This window comes from Suillus fuscotomentosus (genome assembly GCF_016647785.1).
Source record: "Suillus fuscotomentosus strain FC203 chromosome Unknown F5891scaffold_89, whole genome shotgun sequence".
NCBI classification, from domain to species: Eukaryota; Fungi; Basidiomycota; class Agaricomycetes; order Boletales; family Suillaceae; genus Suillus; species Suillus fuscotomentosus.
Window position 1 is genome coordinate 116,200 of NW_024539601.1, and position 22,212 is coordinate 138,411.

General features: G+C 47.9%; 7 protein-coding genes across 7 annotated transcripts; 6 read left to right on the plus strand and 1 right to left on the minus strand.

The window, feature by feature from the left end:
- Window positions 1–4: 4 nt before the first annotated feature.
- On the minus strand, window positions 5–2,366 carry F5891DRAFT_1116521 (chaperonin Cpn60/TCP-1 family). The gene is made up of 11 exons (XM_041363801.1): window positions 2,296–2,366; window positions 2,174–2,245; window positions 2,060–2,120; window positions 1,842–2,006; window positions 1,593–1,791; window positions 1,076–1,538; window positions 835–1,020; window positions 462–780; window positions 339–406; window positions 254–278; window positions 5–205 (listed from the first exon to the last, which is right to left on the minus strand). Exons 1-11 carry the CDS (start codon window positions 2,329–2,331, stop codon window positions 171–173), a joined length of 1,629 nt encoding a protein of 542 aa, XP_041219444.1. The 5' UTR covers window positions 2,332–2,366; the 3' UTR covers window positions 5–170.
- Window positions 2,367–2,438: 72 nt separating this feature from the next.
- On the plus strand, window positions 2,439–4,065 carry F5891DRAFT_1166313 (Metallo-dependent phosphatase-like protein). The gene is made up of 8 exons (XM_041365425.1): window positions 2,439–2,592; window positions 2,651–2,734; window positions 2,825–3,124; window positions 3,205–3,358; window positions 3,385–3,456; window positions 3,514–3,631; window positions 3,687–3,756; window positions 3,813–4,065. The coding sequence occupies exons 1-8, from the start codon at window positions 2,506–2,508 to the stop codon at window positions 3,813–3,815; spliced, it is 888 nt and encodes a 295-aa protein (XP_041219445.1). The 5' UTR covers window positions 2,439–2,505; the 3' UTR covers window positions 3,816–4,065.
- A 1,142-nt stretch (window positions 4,066–5,207) lies between these two features.
- On the plus strand, window positions 5,208–8,130 carry F5891DRAFT_1281893 (uncharacterized protein; the record flags this gene model as incomplete). The annotated part of the gene is made up of 6 exons (XM_041370507.1): window positions 5,208–5,510; window positions 5,560–5,784; window positions 5,843–6,486; window positions 6,534–6,776; window positions 6,830–7,462; window positions 7,511–8,130. Exons 1-6 carry the CDS (start codon window positions 5,374–5,376, stop codon window positions 8,128–8,130), a joined length of 2,502 nt encoding a protein of 833 aa, XP_041219446.1. The 5' UTR covers window positions 5,208–5,373.
- Window positions 8,131–8,797: 667 nt separating this feature from the next.
- Window positions 8,798–10,304, plus strand: F5891DRAFT_1256959 (uncharacterized protein; the record flags this gene model as incomplete). The annotated part of the gene is made up of 2 exons (XM_041370042.1): window positions 8,798–9,347; window positions 9,420–10,304. The coding sequence occupies 2 exons, from the start codon at window positions 8,798–8,800 to the stop codon at window positions 10,043–10,045; spliced, it is 1,176 nt and encodes a 391-aa protein (XP_041219447.1). The 3' UTR covers window positions 10,046–10,304.
- Window positions 10,305–10,597: 293 nt separating this feature from the next.
- Window positions 10,598–12,257, plus strand: F5891DRAFT_1131148 (uncharacterized protein; the record flags this gene model as incomplete). Its single annotated transcript, XM_041364632.1, has 5 exons — window positions 10,598–10,791; window positions 10,851–11,009; window positions 11,061–11,293; window positions 11,336–11,759; window positions 11,816–12,257. The coding sequence occupies 5 exons, from the start codon at window positions 10,598–10,600 to the stop codon at window positions 12,255–12,257; spliced, it is 1,452 nt and encodes a 483-aa protein (XP_041219448.1).
- A 544-nt stretch (window positions 12,258–12,801) lies between these two features.
- On the plus strand, window positions 12,802–15,682 carry F5891DRAFT_1256963 (uncharacterized protein; the record flags this gene model as incomplete). Its single annotated transcript, XM_041370043.1, has 6 exons — window positions 12,802–13,120; window positions 13,170–13,394; window positions 13,454–14,037; window positions 14,085–14,318; window positions 14,372–15,004; window positions 15,054–15,682. The coding sequence occupies exons 1-6, from the start codon at window positions 12,984–12,986 to the stop codon at window positions 15,680–15,682; spliced, it is 2,442 nt and encodes an 813-aa protein (XP_041219449.1). The 5' UTR covers window positions 12,802–12,983.
- Window positions 15,683–18,724: 3,042 nt separating this feature from the next.
- On the plus strand, window positions 18,725–19,373 carry F5891DRAFT_1281897 (uncharacterized protein; the record flags this gene model as incomplete). The annotated part of the gene is made up of 4 exons (XM_041370508.1): window positions 18,725–18,843; window positions 18,892–18,976; window positions 19,028–19,107; window positions 19,164–19,373. The coding sequence occupies 3 exons, from the start codon at window positions 18,725–18,727 to the stop codon at window positions 19,061–19,063; spliced, it is 240 nt and encodes a 79-aa protein (XP_041219450.1). The 3' UTR covers window positions 19,064–19,107; window positions 19,164–19,373.
- Between the last annotated feature and the right edge of the window lie 2,839 nt (window positions 19,374–22,212).

A 22,212-nucleotide genomic window follows, 5' to 3' on the forward strand; every position in this document is an offset into this window, starting at 1 on the left:
ATATAAACATGGCGTAATGCTAATAAAAGTTTGCAAGTTCCGAGAGCATCACCTGCAGCATGTTCGGGGAGAACTTTAACACAGCGAATCGCTTCGAAGTTCAAATTACATGAGGATGTTTACTAAATGTCAGTGTCTGCTTCCCGTGTTTACTTCTAGACATAACTAGTCTACTCTTCTGCTTCACCTGCTACGATAACATCGTCTGTAGGAACAATTAGCGTTTGATCGGCAAGAGACATCATCGACTTGCCTATCTTCAGGACTGCTCGAACCAACTGCAATTGGTAAAACGCATTGAGACATCGTGCATCAAAGTGTCAATAAAAGGTTCGTACCTGGGTGGCAAGTAGATATTGTTGTCGCTTTGAAATCAGAGGGTCATAAACGAACTGCTTCTTCATGTCTAGAATTCCAAACTTGATTCAAGCGTTTCAAGTATGCAACGTGGTATCACGCACCATTCTCTCCCCTTCCAGAACAGTCGATTCCAAGTCTGGAATTCTTCTCTGTGACTTGTCGACTCTTGACTTCTGTCAATGTCTCTATTGGCGAGAGACCGCTGTTCTCAGCAAGTGCAAGGGGGATCGCGTCGAGAGCAGCTGCAAAAGAACGCATCGCATATTGTTCAATGGATGGAATTTCATCGGCAGCTTTCGAGACGGCGATGGAACAACTGATATCAGCAGCACCACCCCCGTAGACCACGCGGTTGTCCACGACAAGATTGCGGACCGCGCAGATAGCATCGTGTAGGGCACGTTTTGCCTCATCGACGATCTATGTGCCTTAACGTCAGATTATGTGTGCAGTGAGGGTGAATAGAAGGCAGACCATTTTATTGCTCCCGCGCACAAAGATTGTGACCGCACGGGAGTTGGCACACTCTTCAATAACGAGCATCTTATCACGGGTCGTGCCGAATGTGACCTCCCGCACGATACCTGCCTTCCCAAGTTTTTGTGCTGTAAGATCCTCGAATCGGGGGACGATTCGACCTTGTGTAGCTATGGCAATCAGCTAAGAACAGAACATCAGTAATGCTTTCACGGTAGGGAGAACTTGTGAAATTCACCTCAATTTCTGGCCCACCAACCCATCGAACTGCAGGCAGCTCGTTCTGCATCAATAAATGATTTGCTTCATCATCAAAACCCCACTGGCAAATGACCAAGTTTGCTCCAGTGTCCTTCACCATCTTGATCATGTCCTCGAACTTCTCCTTTTCATAATCCCGGAGGTGCTTGAACTCCTCTACGGACGTGATTTCGAGCTTATGCTTAGTCTTGGGCCGTGGAGGCTCAAAGGGACAGGTGAGAATTGCGAGGCGAGCATCGCGCACGTAAGAGGGCATTTGTGAGTGGGACATATCCTTGTCGATGAGAACGCCCTTGATCAACGTCGTGTCCGCAAGGGAGCCACCAACTTTGCCATCAACCTTGATGAGGTCAAAGGGAACATCACGACGTTCAAGGTCTGCAACTGTTAGAACAGCATCGACCGCGATCTGTGCGAACTGCTGCAACTCCTTCGACACGCTGGGCCAAATTTAAGTATATTCAAGGAAGGAAAGAAAGAAAGGACTGGCCCACATTTTGCTGCCTAGACTGGTCATCGCGGTCTTCAGAAGATTTTCTTTGTTTTCAGGTGAGAACTCGACGCGATCTGAGATAGTGTCGAGTTTCTCGCAGGCAACAGTACAGGCCCGGTCAAAACCATCTGCTATACGGATGGGATGAATACCACGGTCCAGCAGATCCTCGCTCTTCTCCAAAAGTGCACCAGCCAGTACTTCAGATGTATTTCAATATCAAGAAAGAGATGGGTAGTTGAAATCGTACCGACAACACCAGTGGTCCCGTCTCCGATCTCATCGTCTTGGCTTTTGGACAGCTGCACAAGGAGCTTTGCAACTTGATGCTCGACCTCCATCTGTCCCAAAATAGTTGCACCATCATTCGTCACAGTGATCTCGCCGTCAGGTGATATGAGGATTTTATCCAAGCCTGCGTGATTGATCAATCAAACTCCTGTAATGCAGCGGCTAAATAGAACTCACCTCGAGGTCCTAGAGAAGTCCGGATTATGTTTGCCACTGTCCGTGCCGCAAGAATGTGCGACTTGAATATATTTCGTGAACTCAGGACTGTTGATCGAGAAGAAAATCGCCCACTTTGATTGCCTCTACACCATGAGTTCTTGTTTTTCTTCCCTGGTCCCTGAGGATGATAAACGGTCGGCCATACTGGAATAATTGAGCACCAAGTATGGGATGATTTGGCTCATGCGATTCACCTCGTCAGTTGCATATACAGCTTCTTGTTGAGCCATGATTTTGTTGCTGAACGCGTCGCGTTTGGAAGCTAAACGTGACACGATTATTGCGTGACAATAACCCTGATAGTGAGTGCGTGATACCGTGACATGGAGTTTAGAGGAAGTTACTAAGGACGCCCTTCGTACTCTTCTTCTGTCATAAAACTTCCAGCACAATCCAAACCTATCATGGAGCACGAGATCGATGCCTGGATTGAACAACTCAGTCAGTGTAAACAACTAACAGAAGCAGACGTAAAGAAATTATGCGACAAGGTTCGTTGACCCCCGATAAAGACGCCACCTGCACTCGATCTGACTGCAGGCATAATAGACGAGAGAGATCCTTATGGAGGAGTCAAACGTACAGCCCGTACGATGCCCAGTAACTGTGTGCGGGGATATCCATGGTCAATTTGTGCGTTCCTGTTTATTCTTGTAATCTGGACCGCTGATCTTGTCTTGTGCGCGTATCTTGCTCCTCGTACTTGGTTGTCTCGACGTGCAGCATGATCTTTCTGAGCTATTTCGTATTGGCGGAAACTCACCAGATACCAACTACCTCTTCATGGGCGATTACGTGGATCGAGGGTACTACTCTGTCGAAACAGTAACTTTACTTGTGGCACTCAAGTTACGGTATCGCGACCGCGTTACAATTCTACGGGGAAACCACGAGTCTCGACAAATCACGCAGGTGTACGGCTTCTATGACGAGTGCTTGCGGAAATATGGAAACGCTAATGTGTGGCGATTCTTCACCGATTTGTTTGACTACCTTCCCCTCACTGCCCTCATCGATAACCAAGTGAGTCTCTTATCCTCATACAAACACGCCGCGCAAATCACCTTACTTCCATTCCCAATGGCTAACCTTCTGACTTTAAGATATTCTGCCTGCACGGCGGTCTCTCACCTTCTATCGACACATTAGATCATGTCCGCTCCATCGACCGTGTGCAAGAAGTTCCTCACGAAGGTCCCATGTGCGACCTTCTGTGGTCTGACCCAGACGACCGGTGTGGTTGGGGCATTTCACCCCGTGGGGCGGGGTACACCTTTGGGCAGGATATTCCGAGGCTTTCAACCATAATAATGGATTGACCCTTGTCGCTCGAGCACATCAGCTCGTCATGGAGGGTATGCGCACATTCAATACAACGTTAGCTTGTGTGCTCACGCGTGATTGATGTTCAGGTTATAGTTGGGGTCAAGATCGGAATGTCGTGACGATCTTTAGCGCACCGAATTACTGTTACAGATGCGGTAACCAGGCGGCGATCATGGAGATAGATGAAAAATTATCATACAGCTTGTGAGTGTTTTTCCTACTTGGTTTGTCTACTATTCATCTCGAATGGTATCCGCAGCCTGCAATTTGACCCAGCCCCCCGAGCGGGAGAACCGCTGGTTTCACGGCGTGTTCCGGATTATTTCCTGGTACGTCATTGACTCCCATAAATGCGGAATGTCGTATGTCTAACCTTCCCCACTAGTGATGTTTGCTGCCTGTCGATATTGTACATAGTGCCTGCGTCGTGTATTCTACCTTGGGACTGCGTTGGCTTCAACAACGAACATTATATACCACGTTACACGACAGAGTAATCAGTACTCATCCTTCAACGTCATTAATTCGACGTTCTTCAAGATTATTTTCCACAAGATGCTCATTGCTCGCTATATTGCCTCATATATGGACTGTGTATTGTAAGAGGACAAAAAAAATAGAAATTTGTGATCGAGTCGAGTATGTGTGGCGTTAGCCCAACGTTAGCCAGTAGCCAGAGCGCAACGCGGCATACCGGAGTCCGGCATCCGACATCCAGGTCGAGTTTCTCTTGATAACAATCATCCACTATGCTCATGGTACTCGAGTAGCTCACTCTAAAAAATCGTTGCCGAGTATTCTGCACCAGAAATCATGACTGGCCGCTATCTTCATCAGGATACTACCCCGTCGTTCGGGCCATCAGTAAACCGGTGAGTTCTTGCTGGGGATTATGCTGATTATGGTGCTTTTACATGGTCATATATTGCTTTATATCACTTTATATTACAATGTGACGAAAACCTTTCCTATATATTACGATATATTACGATATATGATGATATCTTCTTCTCACAGGTTCTCTGATGGCCACTCCTGCCAGTGCACTAGTTGATTTGCTCATCATCTATTTTTTTAGCAGAGATTTAAACTTTCTGATGTCTGGCGTCGCGTACCGGATAAGGATGGAAGGACCGGGAATCCTCGTAGCGGACTTGTAAGTTGAAAGCTTCATCTAGGACATTGTTTGATCTACAAATGAACAAGACTCGGCGCAGCTTTATTTCTCTGCACTTTATAGCATACAGCCCAAAGGGCTACTTCAAGGGTACGGAACTGGAAGGTGCAGAAGTGCCGGATGGAGCGCTCTATCTCAAGGCCGCGAGATCGCCCAAGTATATCATGATGATGAACAAGGGTATGAGACCAGATTTGACGGTCTTCTTTCTGTGGAACATAGCGCGAGCGCCGGACTCCATTGTACTTTGGATCTCAGAATATAAATTCCAACATCAAAATTCTTAGAAGAACTTCTAATTAGGAACTCAGAGTAAGCATCATGATGGATTGCGGCTAAAATGTATGTGGTAGATAGCGGAGTTCCTTTCACCACACAAGAACATGAAGTACTTGACGCGCTGCAATCGATCTTGACTTGACAGAGCACTAGAGACTCGAGTATAGAATTTACTGTAGATGTAGTAAGTTTAAGGCATGGGAACTTGACTGAGATGATAGATCGACTCAGAATATCAAATAAGTCAGGGTCACGTGCGCGTTTTGATGGGAACGCGTCCTTGGAATCGAAATTCTGAATTGTACGGTTTACAACGGCCACATCAATCCATATCTGACACATCAGATTGATCGATGGTCCACAACATTTTGCGCCACATTGGTTGACCACATATAAGGCAAGTAGGACTTTTTTGTGGCTCTTAGTTTTATTCCCCTCACCAGTTTTGCTTACAACGCTCAGTCAGTGTAATCGTTGAACGTCTAGTGTCATGCCCCCTGCCGGCGAGATTGAGTCTACTCCTCCACGCGCCAATGCATCAGCTCCAGGTGCTGGTAAAATAGAATCCACCCCAAACAGCCGCGGGGCCTCCGTCATCAGCGAGAACATCGGCGTGCTTGGTGTCAAGTGCGCACATTTCCTGTCTTCATTGAGTAGAGCCTGACATTCCATCGAGGGTTAGGAAGGTCGGCCCATGGATTCAACGGGATATAGAGCAGGTCAAGGAGTGCAAGGCAGATGCCATGCTGCAAGCCCTCCTTCAGCGCGCTTCTTCTGCTCCCAAGACTAAACAGCCCGAGCTTCTGCAAAAGTGTCTCAAGGCGGTTCTGCCTGTTTGCAATGGACAGTTTTCTACTGCTCTCGTAAAGTCTTCTGACATCCAGACAGCCCTCAACGAATAGTGAGTGATTTTTCTCAGTGCGCTGATTGGACGTTTTCAAACTCACAACCATCACAAGCGTATGTCCAGGGGTAGAGAACCACTTCTACAGCCCTTTCATAAGAGCCACTAACATTGCCCTCGCTTGTCTTGAAGAGATCGAGGTTGATGGGATGCGTGCTCCTGTCCCTGCCGTGGACATGATCTGCCAGCAGAACGATATGCCCATGCACCAGATGCACCAGACCAGGAAATCGATTCGGAAGCCCGACCTCGTGATTCTTCCATTGAATAGCGCATGCGTTCCCTTCCAGGATAAGAAGGGCAGCAAGAAGGGTAAACAGAGTGGTAGACAGAAGAGTAAACAGAAGGACAGGCAGAAGAACGACGAAAAGGACGACGAGAAAAACGACGAGAAGGACGACGGAAAGAACAACGAGAATGATGACGGGCAGCGACAGACGAGGCGCAAGGCTCATATGGACACGAGTGCAACGGCAAAGCCGCAAAATCTCCCTTGGAAAGATGTTCTAGCTTGCATCGAGTTCAAGAGAAAGACGGCGGGGAGGACGAAAGGGATCAAGGAACCCCCCTCTTCGTACACATTGACAGACTATGTCCCTACCAAGCCAGAATATCTGCCGATCGATCATCTTAGGACTGCAGACCCAGCTCCAGCCCCTCCTCAGACCCCAGCAACACAAACTGCATCCGACACTGCATGTAAGTGATGATATGTGCGATTCTAGGATCGAACTAAATTGGCCAAGCCGCAGCTCAATCTCCTGGCCTTACTGCCGCCCAGCCTTCGCGGGGCGGGTCCAGCTCCAAACGCAAGGCCACAGACACTTTGGAATCTGCTGCGAAAAAATCCAAGGGGAACCACGACGACAAAGACGCTGACGCTGACGCGGACGCGGATCTAGATGTGACCGTTCAGACGGGTCTGTACGCCGCCGAAATGTTCGCAGCGAATCTTGCAGTCAACTATCTGCTCAATATTATTGTCGTCGGTGAGTTCGTTCGTCTGTCGAGATTGGCTGCGCTCTTATTAAAGCTTTTTCAGATGATGTCGCGTGGATATGGTATTATGATCGACAAGGGATCATTCAATGCTCAGGCATCAACTTCATTCAAGATCTCCCGCGATTTATGGTGCTGTTGTATGCTTTACAACGCTTCGATCTTCACGATTGGGGCCGAAACAAAGACTTCCTCCCAATTGAAGTTGAGGGGAAATCATGCCACGAATTCAGAATAAATGATGAAAAACTTGGAGAGGTGGATTTGCTGCTTCACACCAGCCACGACGAAAGAGTGACGCACTACGGACTGCAAGGACGGGCGACCAATGTGGTCCCTGTCACCAGCGAAGCGCTCACGAAGAAATACGGCAAGTTCGAGGATGGGATGGTGGCCAAGATCTTTTGGGGAGAGGCGAGTCGCACTAGCGAGCCGGAGATTCTGAAAAAGGTTGAGGAGATCGCTAAGAGGCACGCAACTGTCCAAGGCCACGTTCCTGAGCTGCTTTGGCACCACACGTTCACGAATCCCACGTCCGCAATTCGAGAAGCGCTTGATGTTCCGGAACCTACTACGGGCAGTCGCGTGCTCTATATTCTTGTGTTCCGCAAGCTCTTCCCCATCACTCGGCTTCACGGCAAAGAGCTTTTTGACGTATGGCGTCAATGCATTCTATGTACGTGTTTCATTGAATTTACGTGGCTTTCATTGACATGGCGTGCAGGCCACGTTACCCTTTGGAAGGAAGGGGTCTATCATCGAGATGTCAGCCCTGGAAATCTGATGTGGTACTGGAAAGGTGACAAGCGGATAGGCGTTTTGAACGACTACGATCTATCCTCATTGGCGGATGACCCAGGTCCTCGGGGCAACGAACGCACGGGCACAGTCCCGTTCATGGCCCTCGATCTTCTCACCAAAGATGGTCAACAAGGCAAAGTCAAACACGTATATCGCCACGATCTAGAATCGTTTATGTGGGTTTTCACCTGGATTTGCTTGCGTTACAAGAATGGAGTCCCTCTATCACGGGGATTGCGCCCCTTGGATGAATGGGCGACTTTAGGCGCTGTGGCATGTGGCGTGGAGAAGTACCATTTTCAGGGTCATATGACAGCTTCCGCACCCTTTGGATCGGGCATAGACGAAGTCACATGGGATTTCATCGTGGACTGTTTTTTGGTGCTTAAAAGAGATGCCGACGAGCGATACTATCTTTGCCTTAAACGGTCGTCGAGCTCAGGAGAAGGCCAGCAGCCCAACACCCATGACCCAGATCCCGATGCTTTTCTATCTAGATTTACAAATTTAGAGGGTTGGACTAAGCTCGGCAAGCTTGAGTGATTTTTTTTACTTGTACATACCCAATATTCGGTTCTCTGCGTATCGACACTCGTAACTTTCAGCTGTAGATTCACAATACAAGTGGTCGACTGTTCATTTCCCATAGAGTCGTGGGTGAATGCTGGGAGGGAGTCAATATCCCGAACAAGTACGATGTATCTTGCATCTAAATCCTGGCTCTGAGTTGCAACTTGCGATGGAGTGTGACATATAGACGGTGTTTCGACTAAGTTGCGTCACGTCTGTCTTCTTTCTGTGAACCATGGCACGAACTTTGGAATCCCTTCGATCCTGAGAATAAATAGAAGAACTCCTGCAGTGAGGGGCTCGGAGCGACTCGAAGTATCATGATTGATTGAGTGCAGAACGAGTGCAGAACGAAATTTATGTGGTAGACAGATGAGTCCCCTCACCATGAAAAACATGAACTATCTGACGCACTGCTATTTATCTTACTTCTGACGAATTAATGACAAGGTACTAGAGTATAGATGAATCCGAGTCTTACTTACTCACTACAACGATTGCCAGTGATTGAAAATTTGAAATCAAATAAGTCAGGGTCACGTGCGCGTGTTGATGGGAACGCGTCGTCGGAGTCGGTAGGGTCACATCAAATTTTGCACTACACTGGTCGACCAGATATAGGGCCAGCGAGGCTCGATTCATGGTGCCTTTGTATGCTCTCCAACGAATCGATCTTTACAATTGGGGCCGAGACAAAGAATCCCTCCCAGTTCAAGTTCAGGTTCAGGGGAAGCGATGCCACGATTTTGAAAACAAGGATGAAAAATTTGGAGAGGTGGATTTGTTGCTTCACACTAGTCACGATGAAAGAGTGACGCACTACGGACTGCAAGGACGGTCCACCAATGTGGTTCCTATCACCAGCGAATCGCTCACGAAGAAACACAGTATCTTCCAGGATGTGATGGTCAAGATTATCTGGCGAGAGGCGAGTCGCACCAGCGAGCCGGACATCTTGGGCAAGGTTAAAGAGACTGCTGAGGCGCACGATACCGTCAAAGACCATACTCCCCAGCTGCTCTGGCACCACAAGTTCACGAATCCCACGTCCGTCATTCAAGAAGCGCTCGGTGTTCCGGAACCCACTACAGGCAGTCGCGTGCTCTATATTCTTGTATTCCGCAAGCTCCTCCCCATCACTCAGCTTCACGGCAAAGAGCTTTTTGACGTCTGGCGTCAGTGTATTTCATGTACGTGTTTCATTGAATTTACGTGGCTTTCATTGACATGGCGTGCAGGCCACCTCACTCTGTGAAAGGAAGGGGTATACCATCGAGATGTCAGTCCTGGAAACCTGATGTGGTATTGGAGAAACGGCAAGCGGATAGGCGTTTTGAACGACTATGATCTATCCTCATTGGCGGATGACCCAGGTCCTAGGGGCAACGAGCGCACGGGCACGGTACCGTTCATGGCGCTCGATCTTCTCACCAAAGATGATCAGCAAGGCACAGTCAAACACCTATATCGCCACGATCTAGAATCGTTTATGTGGGTTTTCGCCTGGATTTGCTTGCGTTATAGGCAGGGAGTCCTACTACGGAGATTGCGCCCTCTCGACGAGTGGGCGACTTCAGACGCTATTGCATGTTGCAAGGAGAAGTTAGACTTCCTCCACAATCTGACCCCTTTTCCGCCCTTGGACATAGACAAGCTCACATGGGGAGTCCTCGTGAACTGTATGTTGGTGCTTAAAAGGGATGCCGACAACCGATACTATCTTCGCTTTACATCGAGTTCGGGAGAAAGCCAGCAGCCCAATGCCGAGGACTCGGATCTCGATGCTTTTCTATCCAAATTTACCAGCCTAGATCATTGGGTTGAGCTCAGCAAACCTGAGAAATTTTTTATACCCTGCAAACGGTGTTCTGCGCATCGATACTTGTAACTTTCAGTCATGGACTCACGATACAACAACGTTACTCCAGCGTTTGTCCCCACCTAATTATTTCCCCATTTGTGACCTTTACTTGGTTTCGGCCACACATCATTTTTCGACAGAGATCTAAAGTTGCTCATGTCTAGCGTCGCGTGTCAAGGATAGAAGTGGTACGCTATGTACTCCCAGTGTATTTGGAAGTTGAATGGTCTAGCATATGTGTAACATCATGGCGATGGACGGGCCGTCAGTGCTCGCTTTTGAAGAGATGCGTCTGCTTGACTTCAGTGCCTAGAAGCAATGCAGCTATGTCACTTTCCGATGATCGGATCACACATACTGCGCAATAATCTGGAGGATGAGACTATTAAGTGTTTATCGGGCCATAGTGCCAAGGCTTTTGCACAGGCTTACATTACATACCGCATGGGACCCGGGCCCATTTAGGATTTTTTAGATGATCCGGATCCCCTAAAATGCATTAGCGTGATTATATGACAAGCATATAATTCATCCACCCACACGCACATGGCATTCCGCATTCTGGTTTCCCTCTCAAATATGGCTGCAGTTCAACAAATTCATTCAGGGAGCGAGCTCGATGCCTTGTTCCCCTCCCCATCTTCCCCGCCGAACGTGCTTTCCCCTCCGCGGTATCCTGGTGTTTCCCCAGAAGCGGTCGTAGCTTTGGCATATGTCTTGAAGGAAAACTATACAAAGTACCACATTTTCTTCAACCACAAGCGGTTCCATAAGTGCGTAAGCATCTTAACTAATCTATATCTCATGTTACTGATTCGAAATGTCGATGAAGCCACATCACTCATCGCGCACTAGCACTTTTTGTCACAGGCGCGAGTGGATCTCTGATCGAAGAGTTCTACAAACAAGACAGCACCTACCAGCGCCCAGCCGTTGAGTCTCCCGAGGCTGTCACAGAAGAGAACTTTATTGAACATTTAGGTGATGACAAGTGAGTCTATGATTCTTACTTCAACGGCCTGCTCAATAAATTTCTTGCCAGCTTTTACGCCGCGTACAAATCCTTCTTCATCAAGGTTATCGATGAAAGGAGCCTCAGCTCCACGCTAGAGGAATACATCTTCTCTAAGAAGTACAACTTTATAGAGGGACGAGACGCGTCCGCCCAGCCGGTGATGTTGGCGCGCTTCCTTGGAGGTTTGTTCCACGCCTTCATCCATGTAGGATACGGCGCGGAATTAGGCATCCCAGGCATGGTTGTCGAAGGCGAGCAACGTGACACATCGCCGTAGAAAAGTCGCTGACAGACATCTCAAGGTCTTGCATTGGCCAGCGTGCATAGTTATGAGTTCTTGCCGTCGCGTCTTTTCGAGCCCAGCGGCACAACTGGAGTGGAAGAGGCAACAACTTGGCTTGCCGCCCTCGTCCTTAACACAAAGACATCTACTGCGCCCTCTCAACTCGAACAACCGCCAAGGAACCATGCGTTCTCTATTCTTGCCAAGATCATGCAAGATTCGACATTCACACCGAAGGAAATCAAGAAGCATTTTAACAATTTTGATGGCCTGATGTCCGAGCACGGTGATACTTTATGGCACTACGCTGAACAATGGACGATCGATCCGTCGCAGCCAGGCGAAATCGAACGTAAGATGGAAGAATGTATTTGGACAAGCACTATCATCTACACCATTGGCGGATGGAACAAAGACAGAAGCTTCACAGCAGACTTCACATAGTAAGTGGCGTCAAATCTGCTATCTGCAAAAAATACTGATTTTTGTGGTGCTCCAGCATGCATCTCGTCACCTCAAGTCTCTTCCTTCCATCCCTGTTGGCTTACCTGCCACAAAACTCGCAAATTCTTTTGCTTCGTGGATACTTCGCATCGACTCTTGGGTGGTGGATCGCATGCGGTTTCCCTAGACTGGACATTCAAGGCTTCCTGAGCGCCACCTCACGTCCTTCGTCAGAAACCAAGGTCGCTAACCCATTCCTCGATATTGTTCAGTCTGTGATAACGCACCCAAACGAACATATGCCCAAGATTCAGCGCGCTTTTGCGCATTTCTCATCCATTTATGGCGCACGGCCCAAGGGTTACTTCAAGGATACGGAACTGGAGGGTGCAGAAGCTCTAGACGGATCGCTCTTCCTTTTGGCTGCGAGATTGACTGGGGAGTATATGAGCGAAGGTAGGTTCTGGAGCCTAGGGGGGTTTCCTGTGGGGGATTAGGAGTGGACGAGGGATCTGATATGTCTGGGTTACAAACACCGTTGAACCAATGATGACCGTACTTTTCAAACTTGTTGATCATCTGATATCGTCCAAGAGCCAAGGCACAGCGATATATTCATTTACAAGGAAGATCTAAAAGGGGTAACCATTGTGTGCGAGAAGTGTAACTGAGTCATATGCATGAGCATCTGTCTTCTTTCTGAACCTCAGGCTGGAGCGAGCGTCGGACTCCATTCCACCCTAACTTGAAAATATAAATTCCGAAATCAGGATTCTTAGAAGAAATCATATAATGTTTCTAGGCACTAGCATGATAAGCCCGGATCGATATCATAAATAATTCGAGTTGCGTATTACAGAGCACCATTTTTATGGTAAAGTACCATGAGAAACATAAACTGATGGGCCTGGTGCGATGCTATCGACCTTGTTTGTGATGGATTGATGCACTGAGTATGATAGATGGATCCGATTTAGTAGTACTAATACCGTGACTACGGACTCATGTCAGGGTCACGTGAACGTGTTGATGGGAACGCGTCTTCGACCAACCGCCACATCAATCCACATCTGAGATTTAATGATTGATGGTCCACAACATTTGCGCCACACTGGTCGACCAGATATAAGGAAGGCAGTTGTTTCTGTTATCTTCTTAACTCTTCCTCTTCACCAACTCTGCTCGTAACACTCAATCAGCGTAATCGCTGAACACCTAGTATCATGTCCCCTGCCGGCGAAACTGAGTCTACTCCTCCACGCACCAATGCACCAGCTTATGGTGCTAGCAAAATAGAATCAACCCCAAACAGCCGTGGGGCTTCTGTTGTCAGCGAGAACATCGGGGTGCTCGGTGTCAAGTGCGCACATTTCCTGTCTTTATTGAGTAGAACCTGACTTTCCATCAAGAGTCAAGAAGGTCGGCCCATGGATTCAACGGGATATAGAGCAGGTCAAGGAGTGCAAGGCAGATGCCATGCTGCAAGCCCTCCTTCAGCGCGCTTCTTCTGCTCCCGAGACCGAACAGCCCGAGCTTCTGCAAAAGTGTCTCAAGGCGGTTCTGCCTGTTTGCAATGGGCAGGCTTCTACTGCCCTCGTAAAGTCTTCTGACATCGAGACAGCCCTCAACGAATAGTGAGTGATTTTCTCTAAGTTCGTTGATCAAACGTTCTGATGCTCAAAATAATCGCAAGCGTATGTCCAGGAGTGGAGAACAACTTCTACGGCCCTTTTATAAGAGCCACTAACATCGCCCTCGCTTGTCTTGAAGAGATCAAGATTGATGGGATGCGTGCTCCTGTCCCTGCCGTGGACATGATCTGCCAGCAGAACGATATGCCCATGCACCAGATGCACCAGACCAAGAAATCGATTCGGAAGCCCGACCTCGTGATTCTTCCTTTGAATAGCGCATGCGCTCCCTTCCAGGATGAGACGGGCAACAAGAAGGGCAAACAGAGCAACAAACAGAAGGGCGCACAAAAAAACGACGAGAAGGATGACGAACGGCGCAAGAAGAAGCGCAAGGCTCATATGGACACGAATGCAACAGCTAAGCCGAAAAAACTCCCATGGAAAGATGTTCTAGCCTGCATCGAGTTCAAGAGAAAGACAGCTGGGAGGACGAAAGGGATTAAGTCACCATCCCCTACGTATACAGTGACAGACCATGTCCCTACCAAACCAGAGTATCTGCCGGTGGATCATCTTAAGGCTGAAGTACCTGCGTCAGGCCCTTCGCATACCCCAGCAACACAACCTGCGTCTGACACTGCACGTAAGTAATTTCATTTTCGATTTCAAGATCAAACTAAATCGGCCCAGCAGCAGTTCAATCTTCCGGCCTTACTACTGCACAACATTCCAAGGGCAGGTCTAGCTCCAAGCGCAAGGCCGCAGACACATTGGAATCCACCGCGAAAAAATCTAAGATGGATACCGATGAGGATGCTGACGCGGACGCGGATCTAGATGTGACCGTTCAGACGGGTCTGTACGCCGCCGAGATGTTTGCGGCCAATCTTGGAGTCAATTATTTGCTGAATATTATCGTCGTCGGTGAGTTCGTTCGTCTATCGAGATTCGTCGCGCTCTTACCACAGCTTTTCCAGACGATGTAATGTGGATCTGGTATTATGATCGGCAAGGGATCATTCAATGCTCAGGTATCAACTTCATTCAAGATCTTCCACGATTTATGGTGCTGTTGTATGCTTTACAACGCTTCGACCTTCACGATTGGGGCCGGAACAAAGACTTCCTCCCAATTGAAGTTGAGGGGAAACTATGCCACGAAGTCAAAATCGATGACGAAAACCTTGGAGAGGTGGATTTGCTCCTTCATACCAGCCACGATGAAAGAGTGACGCACTACGGACTGCAAGGACGGGCGACCAATGTGGTCCCTGTCACCAGCGAAGCGCTCACGAAGAAATACGGCAAGTTCAAGGATGGAATGGTAGCCAAGATCTTTTGGGGAGAAGCGAGTCGCACCAGCGAGCCGGAGATCCTGAAAAAGGTTGAGGAGATCGCTAAGAGGCACGCAACTGTCCAAGACCATGTTCCTCAACTGCTTTGGCACCACACGTTCACAAATCCCACAGCCGCCATCCGAGAAGCGCTCGGTGTTCCGGAACCCACTACAGGCAGTCGCGTGCTCTATATTCTTGTATTCCCCAAGCTCCTCCCCATCACCCGGCTTCACGGCAAAGAGCTTTTTGACGTCTGGCGTCAGTGTATTTCATGTACGTGTTTCATTGAATTTACGTGTCTCTTTGTTGACATCACATGCAGGCCACCTTACTCTGTGGAAGGAAGGGGTCCATCATCGAGATGTCAGTCCGGGAAATCTGATGTGGTACTGGAGAGACGACAAGCGGATAGGCGTTCTAAACGACTACGATCTATCCTCGTTAGCAGATGACTTAGGTCCTCGGGGCAATGAGCGCACGGGCACGGTGCCGTTCATGGCGCTGGATCTCCTCACCAAAGAGGGTCAAAGAGGCGAAGTCAAACACCTATATCGTCATGATCTGGAATCGTTCATTTGGTGCTTCGCCTGGATCTCCTTGCGTTACGAGAATGGGGTCCTTCTATCGCGGAGATTGCGCCCCTTGGATGAATGGGCAACTTTAGGCGCTGTGGCATGTGGCGTGGAGAAGTACCATTTTCAGGGTAATGTGAAACCTCCCGCACGCTCCCACATAGACTCGTCCCTATGGGCGTTTATTGTGGGTTGTTTCGATGTGCTTGAGACACACACCTTCAATCGACGCAAACAACTAATACGATCGATAATAGACGCTGACCAGCCGACGAACTGCGAGGAATCAGAATCAGATCCTGATGGTTTTCTACAGTCATTCGAAAATACCAAGGGTTGGGCTGCGCTTAGCAAACCTTTATCAGAATCTTCACAGTGATTTTCTTTATCCATTACACTACCTACGGTTTGGGTTTGCTAGCTCTGATACTTGCCTCGATTGCCCGTGTTTGATCCGTCTCCAGTAGGTAAACCAATTGAATAGATAGTGGCTCGCCATTACGCAGAATGAAACGAACAGAAATTGTGTCATGTTTAGTAGATGAGGGATGATTTCCAACTGCAGCGCGCTACTATTACCAGGACCGAGCAAATACAGGAATACACACTTCACCCTTACAGGTCGCGATAGTCGCGAAGAACAGCAGACAGACCCACTTGCCACTAGACTCACTCAGTGCAAGTCGTGGAGTCCCACAGTTTGTGCCTTGATCAAACCACCAAGGATTTTTGTTCACGGCGTCCTCAGTCAATGATTCATGTTTCAGCAGGTCATCTCCTTCAACCCCGAGGTTTCTACCCGTGGTATGTTTGCGAAGGACCCTGTCTAACGTGGTTCCTCGATCATCCCTACACTGAAGCAGCAACGCGCTTGTGAGCCGGACATATCAGAAAAGGTTTCCGAGATCGCAAAACAAAAGATCACCAAAGGCCCTGTTCCTCGTTGGGTTCTAGAAACAAACCAAGGGTAGTCGCCTGCTCTGCATCCTTAATTACGCAAGTTTCGACCCATTATGGCGCTCCATGGCGGAGACCTTTTCAACGTATGTGCAGAGTCGATCCATTTCATGTGTGTAGCTCATCGCGTCTATGTGATTCGCTGTTAAAAGGTCACGTTGCAGATCACCATGATTTCTTGAATGCAGCGGTCAGTCGTCGAGAAGATATCATCCTTGGCAACATACTGTATTACAGATTCAAAGGGTGGGCATTTTTTGCAACTACGATCTGCCGACTGCGGCGAGCCTTCACTTAAGCTTCAAGTTGAGTGCAACGAGCGCACGGGCACGGTGCTATTCATGGCGCGCTTGAGATAAGAAAGTGGGCAAAAGGCTGAGTGTCGCATCTGCAAAAAGAAATGCTAATCTTTGAATGCTGGCGTCTCATCACCTCGAATCTCTGCCCGTACCTGTTGCAACCCTCGCAAGTTGTTTCGCTTCGCATATACTTTGCACCGACTCTTGGGCGGTGGATCACCGTGACCTGGCTTCCATGGACTGAACATTCAATGCTGTTTCGACGGCTGTAATGCCGCTAAGCCATCCCTCGACATGGTTTAGTCGTGTATTGAATGGTCAGCGCGCCTTCGTGCATCTCTGCTCACATTAAGAGACACAGACCAACTTGGCTACTTCGAGGGTACAGAATTGGAGGGCGCAAAAGCACCCGATGGATCATTCTTCCTCAAGGTCGCTAGATCAACGTCAACTTTGAACTGAGTATATGAGCGAGGATACGAGACGCTGAGACAAGAAGGTTTTCCTATGAGGGATCAGATGTACTGATTATCCGACATCACCTGGGAAACACGGGAATGTTTATCAAGAGCAACATGCAACACAGGAATCTAAAAGGGGGTAACCATTGTGTGTAGGAGGACAACAGAATACTAGGAGAGAACTGCGGCTGGGTCGTCCATCTGTCTTCTTTTTGTGGACCATGGCGCGAGCGTCGGACTCTGTTCTACTCTGAGAACACGAATCTCAGAATCAAGATTCTTAGAAGAACTTCTCAGGGACTCGGAGCGAGTATCATTAATTGGCATCAGTGAACCCGTGAGGAAAGTAGATGGCCATACATTACAATATATAGTACATAATCACAAGAACTAGCATAATTCTGCTATCGTCAATCACATTGTTATGTTTGGCCTTATAAAGGCAAGACGCTTCCATGATTTTCTTAAAAAAAATTATGATCAGCCAAAGGTCCCAGCATTGTCGAAACTAAAAATTGAAGGGAAGCGGGAACCAAAGCTGACGATCGACCTACACGAATTAAGACTGCCATATTGCTAGTAAGGTTCACGGTATCCAAGCTAAGACTTAAATCGCGCATCTCTCAAGAGCACAAGGATGTGTTACTCTTGGCAGGAGACGTACATGTGAGCCCTCCGTTAACACCTGATAGATCTCCTTGATAATGCAATCCTTCGTCACTTTCAAGACAATTTTCAATGTAGGAGTGAAAGCCCATATATTCCATTGATGAGGATATATTCATCCGAGCGCGCGACACAAAAATGATATTTTGTTTCGGCTTTGAACGCTTGTTTGTTGATATGTCTAATGTTTGTAAGCTATATGTCAATTTGGAATGCGTGTGAAGATTATATACCTTTGGGCACCAGCTGAGTTATGTTCAACAAGCGGGTGTATGACGGCCCAGAGGAGACAATAATAAATTGAATCATTTTTGTATAAAATATCTACATGGTAACCCGAAAGTCGTGTGATGTTCGAAAATCTCTGGATGATAACCAAAAGTCATCCACGTGGTCCTCAAAACTCTAATTCATTCTCAAAAGTCTTCCACGTGGTTTCTCAGAACTCTCATCTTGACACAAAAGTCGTCCACATGGTACCTTCAGTAGAGTCCTACTGTTGTCCTCATTGTCGTTGACGATGAGCCACGCAGCGCCGCGCGTCGGGTCACGCGTCACATAGGCGGGTGCGTACTTTCCTTGAATGGTAATTATTTATTTACAATTACGGTTTGACTGCTTTTAAGTTTTGACTGATGACCTTGCTGCTGCACCCTCTGCGATGACATGAGCACACTGTCTACCACCCGTACCTGCATTCTGCTCACTTGCGTCGTTCGTAACATTATCTTACTCCCTCGACATCAACCTCAATGCTACAGGCAGCCTCAAAGACACGACCGCGAACCTGAAGAACGGCCAAGGATTCGCCGTGAACATCATCAGCGAGGCATTCGTCGAGAATGCAAATGCAACTGCCGTAGACGCTCCTCCCGACTTCGACAAGTCTCAGCGGTCTGACAAAGGAGAAATGCGTATGTGTGCACTTTCATCATACAATATGTGGACTAACAAACGCGCGTTCAGGCCCATGCTAACGTGATCTTCCTTGACCAGCCTATCAATGTCAGGTATTCATACTAGTTCGAGTCCTGCAACATGGCTGTCAACCAGGCGTTCATGCTCCAGGGCGATTCAATGCGGAGCACGCCTCTGCTGTTGACGGATATGATCAATGATGGCATCAGGCTGTTGATCTATGCTGGTAATGCGGGTGAGTAGAACTTCTATCTATCGTGGTTGCGGATTTCTGATGCCGTTCTCAGATATGATGTGCAATTACATGGTGCATATGTAACCAGTTATCTTTTCAGGCACATGGTTCCTTACGACCAACCTGAAGCTGCCTTGGTGAGTGATATAATCCGAGTGTCGAGGTTCATTCGCTTATAGTATACATAGGACATGATGGTCAGGTGGATCATGGACATTGTCTAGCTGCGACTGGTCCTCTTCCTACCGACCACATACTCCCTCACCGTGTACGTGATCTCATGAACCGCTGCTTGTCACTATTTCTGACGAGTCGTCACGTCAGTTTTACGTTTCTAGCCAGATCGCACCTTTTGCCAGCCAGCTTGTAGTCTCATTCGTGATCAACCACAATCCTGCGGCGGGCTGCCTTGAAGACACGGTCACAAACGTGAAGAACGGCCAAGGATTCACCGTGAACATCAACGCTGACGATACGGCGCCACATATTACAGTGACCTATTTCCATATAATACGAGGGAACGGACGTGCATAATATCCCGTATGATACGGGCCAGCGGACCATGGGCCCATGATCAAAATATCCTCAACTATGACGGATGGGCCGGGAGGCAAATTATTCCCGATGGAGGCGGGTGGGCCCATGCAGGGGATATATAGAGTAGATGAGTGGGCCGATGTACATGAATATTAGGTAGACGGGTGGGCCGAGGTAGTTGGATATTATGCAGATGGGTATATTAAGGTAGATGTGTATGAGATAGATGGGTAGGTACTTGTTATCACATTCATGGGTGGGCCCAGACACATATTAAATTAGATGGGTGGGCCGAGGGTATTATACAATATTGTATTATACGGGTGGGCCCAGACGCATATTAATTAGACCGGTGGGCTGAGGGTGTTGTATGGGATGTTGTATTAGACGGGTGGGCCGAGGGTGGTATAAAATATAGATGGGTGGGCCCATGTGTATCATAATTGTAAACACGATGGAGCTGAGGTAGTTGTACATCAACCAAATCAGAGGAGGTAATAAAATCAAAGCTACCAAGTTCCTGGAGCAGCAGGTGATCTCCTGACATGGCCTTTGATGGTGCACAGGTTGTCTTGCAAAATTTGGAATCCGGGGTGCGAAGCTTGTGTTACCCTATGAGAAGCCAAGTTCCGATTACCAACCTTTGGGTCAACTGTACTCAGAGGAGGTAATAAATCAAAGTTCCTGAGTTCCCGGAGCAGCAGGTGATCTCCTGACATGGCCTTTGATGGTGCACAGGTTGTCTTGCAGAATTTGGAATCCAGGGTGTGAAGCTTGTGTTGCCCTATGAGATGCCAAGTTCTGACCACCCAAATTTGGGTCAACCATACCGACTTCCAAGTTCCGGGACCCGGGAGTCGACAAATGAATATCTGATAACCAGCACACTTCCAATCAGGTAATATTTCATTGAGCAATGAATCATCCAAGGGGTCTCTTATCAGACTCGGTAGTCAATATAGGCAAATGATAATGAAAACATGAAAGTTGTTATTATGCTATTTTTCAAACCCGAGACCCTGAAACCCATTGTTCAACATGTCCATTTTTCATGTACATTACACAATTCATTGAGTTCCAAGTGCCAAGTGCCGAAACCCGAACCCCGAGACCCGAAAATATGTATGCAACATTTCCATTTTTCACTTGTTGCACAAATCACTGAGTTTCAAGTGCCGAAACCCAAAACTCGAAACCCGGCATGCAACATGTCCATTGTTCAATTATATTACACAAGTCATTGAGTTCCGAGCTCCAATGGCCAAAACCCGAACCCCGAGACCCGAAAATATGTACACAACATGTCCATTTTTTACTTGTTGCACAAATCACTGAGTTTCAAGTGCCGAAACCCAAAACTCGAAACCCGGCATGCAACATGTTGATTTTTCATTTACGTCACACAAATCATTGAGTTCCGAGGTCCGAGGTCCGAGACCCGAACCCCGAACCCCGAAAATATGTGCACAACATGTCCATTTTTTACTTGTTGCACAAATCACTGAGTTTCAAGTGCCGAAACCCAAAACTCGAAACCCGGCATGCAACATGTCCATTGTTCAATTATATTACACAAGTCATTGAGTTCCGAGCTCCGAGGGCCGAAACCCGAACCCCGAACCCCGAAAATATGTACACAACATGTCCATTTTTCACTCATTGCACAAATCACCGAGTTTTGAGTGCTGAAACACGAAACTTGAAACCTGGCATGCAACATGTTGATTTTTCATTTACATTACACAAATCATCGAGTTCCAAGTGCCAAGGGCCGAGACCCGAAGCCCAAGACCCGAAAATATGTATGCAACATTTCCATTTTTCACTTGTTGCACAAATCACCGAGTTTCAAGTGCTGAAACCTGAAACTCAAAACCGGGTGTGCAACATGTCCACTGTTCAATTATATTACACAAGTCATTAAGTTCCGAGTTCCGAGGGCCGAAACCCGAACCCCGAGACCCGAAAATATGTGCACAACATGTCCATTTTTCACTCACTGTACAAATCACTGAGTTTTGAGTGCTGAAACCCGAAACTCAAAACCCGGCATGCAACATGTTGATTTTTCATTTACATTACTCAAATCATCGAGTTCCGAGTGCTGAGGGCCGAGACCCAAAGCCCGAAACCCAACATCATGTACACAACATGTCCATTTTTCACTCATTTCACAAATCACCAAGTGTCGAGTGTCAAAACCTGAAACCCGGTACTTCAAATGGACACAAATTGTATTTGTATGTATTATCCATTGGTGTAGGGCTCAAATAACCTGGGAATTGTATTTGTCAGTACTCGGTACTTGGGACTTGGGACTTGGGACTTGGTACTTGGTACTTGGTACTTGGCACTCAGTGATCGGTGGTCAGTGGTTGGTACTTGGGACTCGGTACTCGGTACTCGGTTCTCGGGACTCGGTACTCGGGACTTGGGACTCGAGACTTGAGACTTGGGACTTGGGACTCAGGATTCGGGACTCGGGACTCGGGATTCAGGACTCGAGACTCGGGATTCGGGACTTGAGACTTGGGACTCGGGACTCAGGACTTGAGACTCGGGACTCGGGACTCGGGACTCGGGACTCGGGACTCGGGACTCGAGACTCAGGACTCGGTACTTGGTACTCGGTGATTGGTGGTCAGTGGTTGGTACTCAAGACTCGGTAGTTTCTCCCTGATACCCACCAAAAAACCCACACCCACAAGGTGGGTGTGGGTATATCATGGAGTATGGGTGGGGGTAGTGCTACTCATACCCCGGGGTTCACCCACACTATTCCCTATCGGTACTCGGTACTCGGCACTCGGTGATCGGTGGTCAGTGGTTGGTACTC

Coding starts and splice junctions, on each gene's coding strand:
- F5891DRAFT_1166313 (XM_041365425.1), top strand. CDS start 2,506: ATGGAGCACGAGATCGATGCCTGGATTGAACAACTCAGTCAGTGTAAA. Junction 3,359..3,384: donor TGGTTGGGGCATTTCACCCC/GTGGGGCGGGGT, acceptor ACCTTTGGGCAG/GATATTCCGAGGCTTTCAAC. Junction 3,632..3,686: donor GAAAAATTATCATACAGCTT/GTGAGTGTTTTT, acceptor TGGTATCCGCAG/CCTGCAATTTGACCCAGCCC.
- F5891DRAFT_1116521 (XM_041363801.1), bottom strand. CDS start 2,331: ATGGCTCAACAAGAAGCTGTATATGCAACTGACGAG. Junction 2,007..2,059: donor GACTTCTCTAGGACCTCGAG/GTGAGTTCTATT, acceptor TCAATCACGCAG/GCTTGGATAAAATCCTCATA. Junction 1,021..1,075: donor TTGGTGGGCCAGAAATTGAG/GTGAATTTCACA, acceptor TTCTGTTCTTAG/CTGATTGCCATAGCTACACA.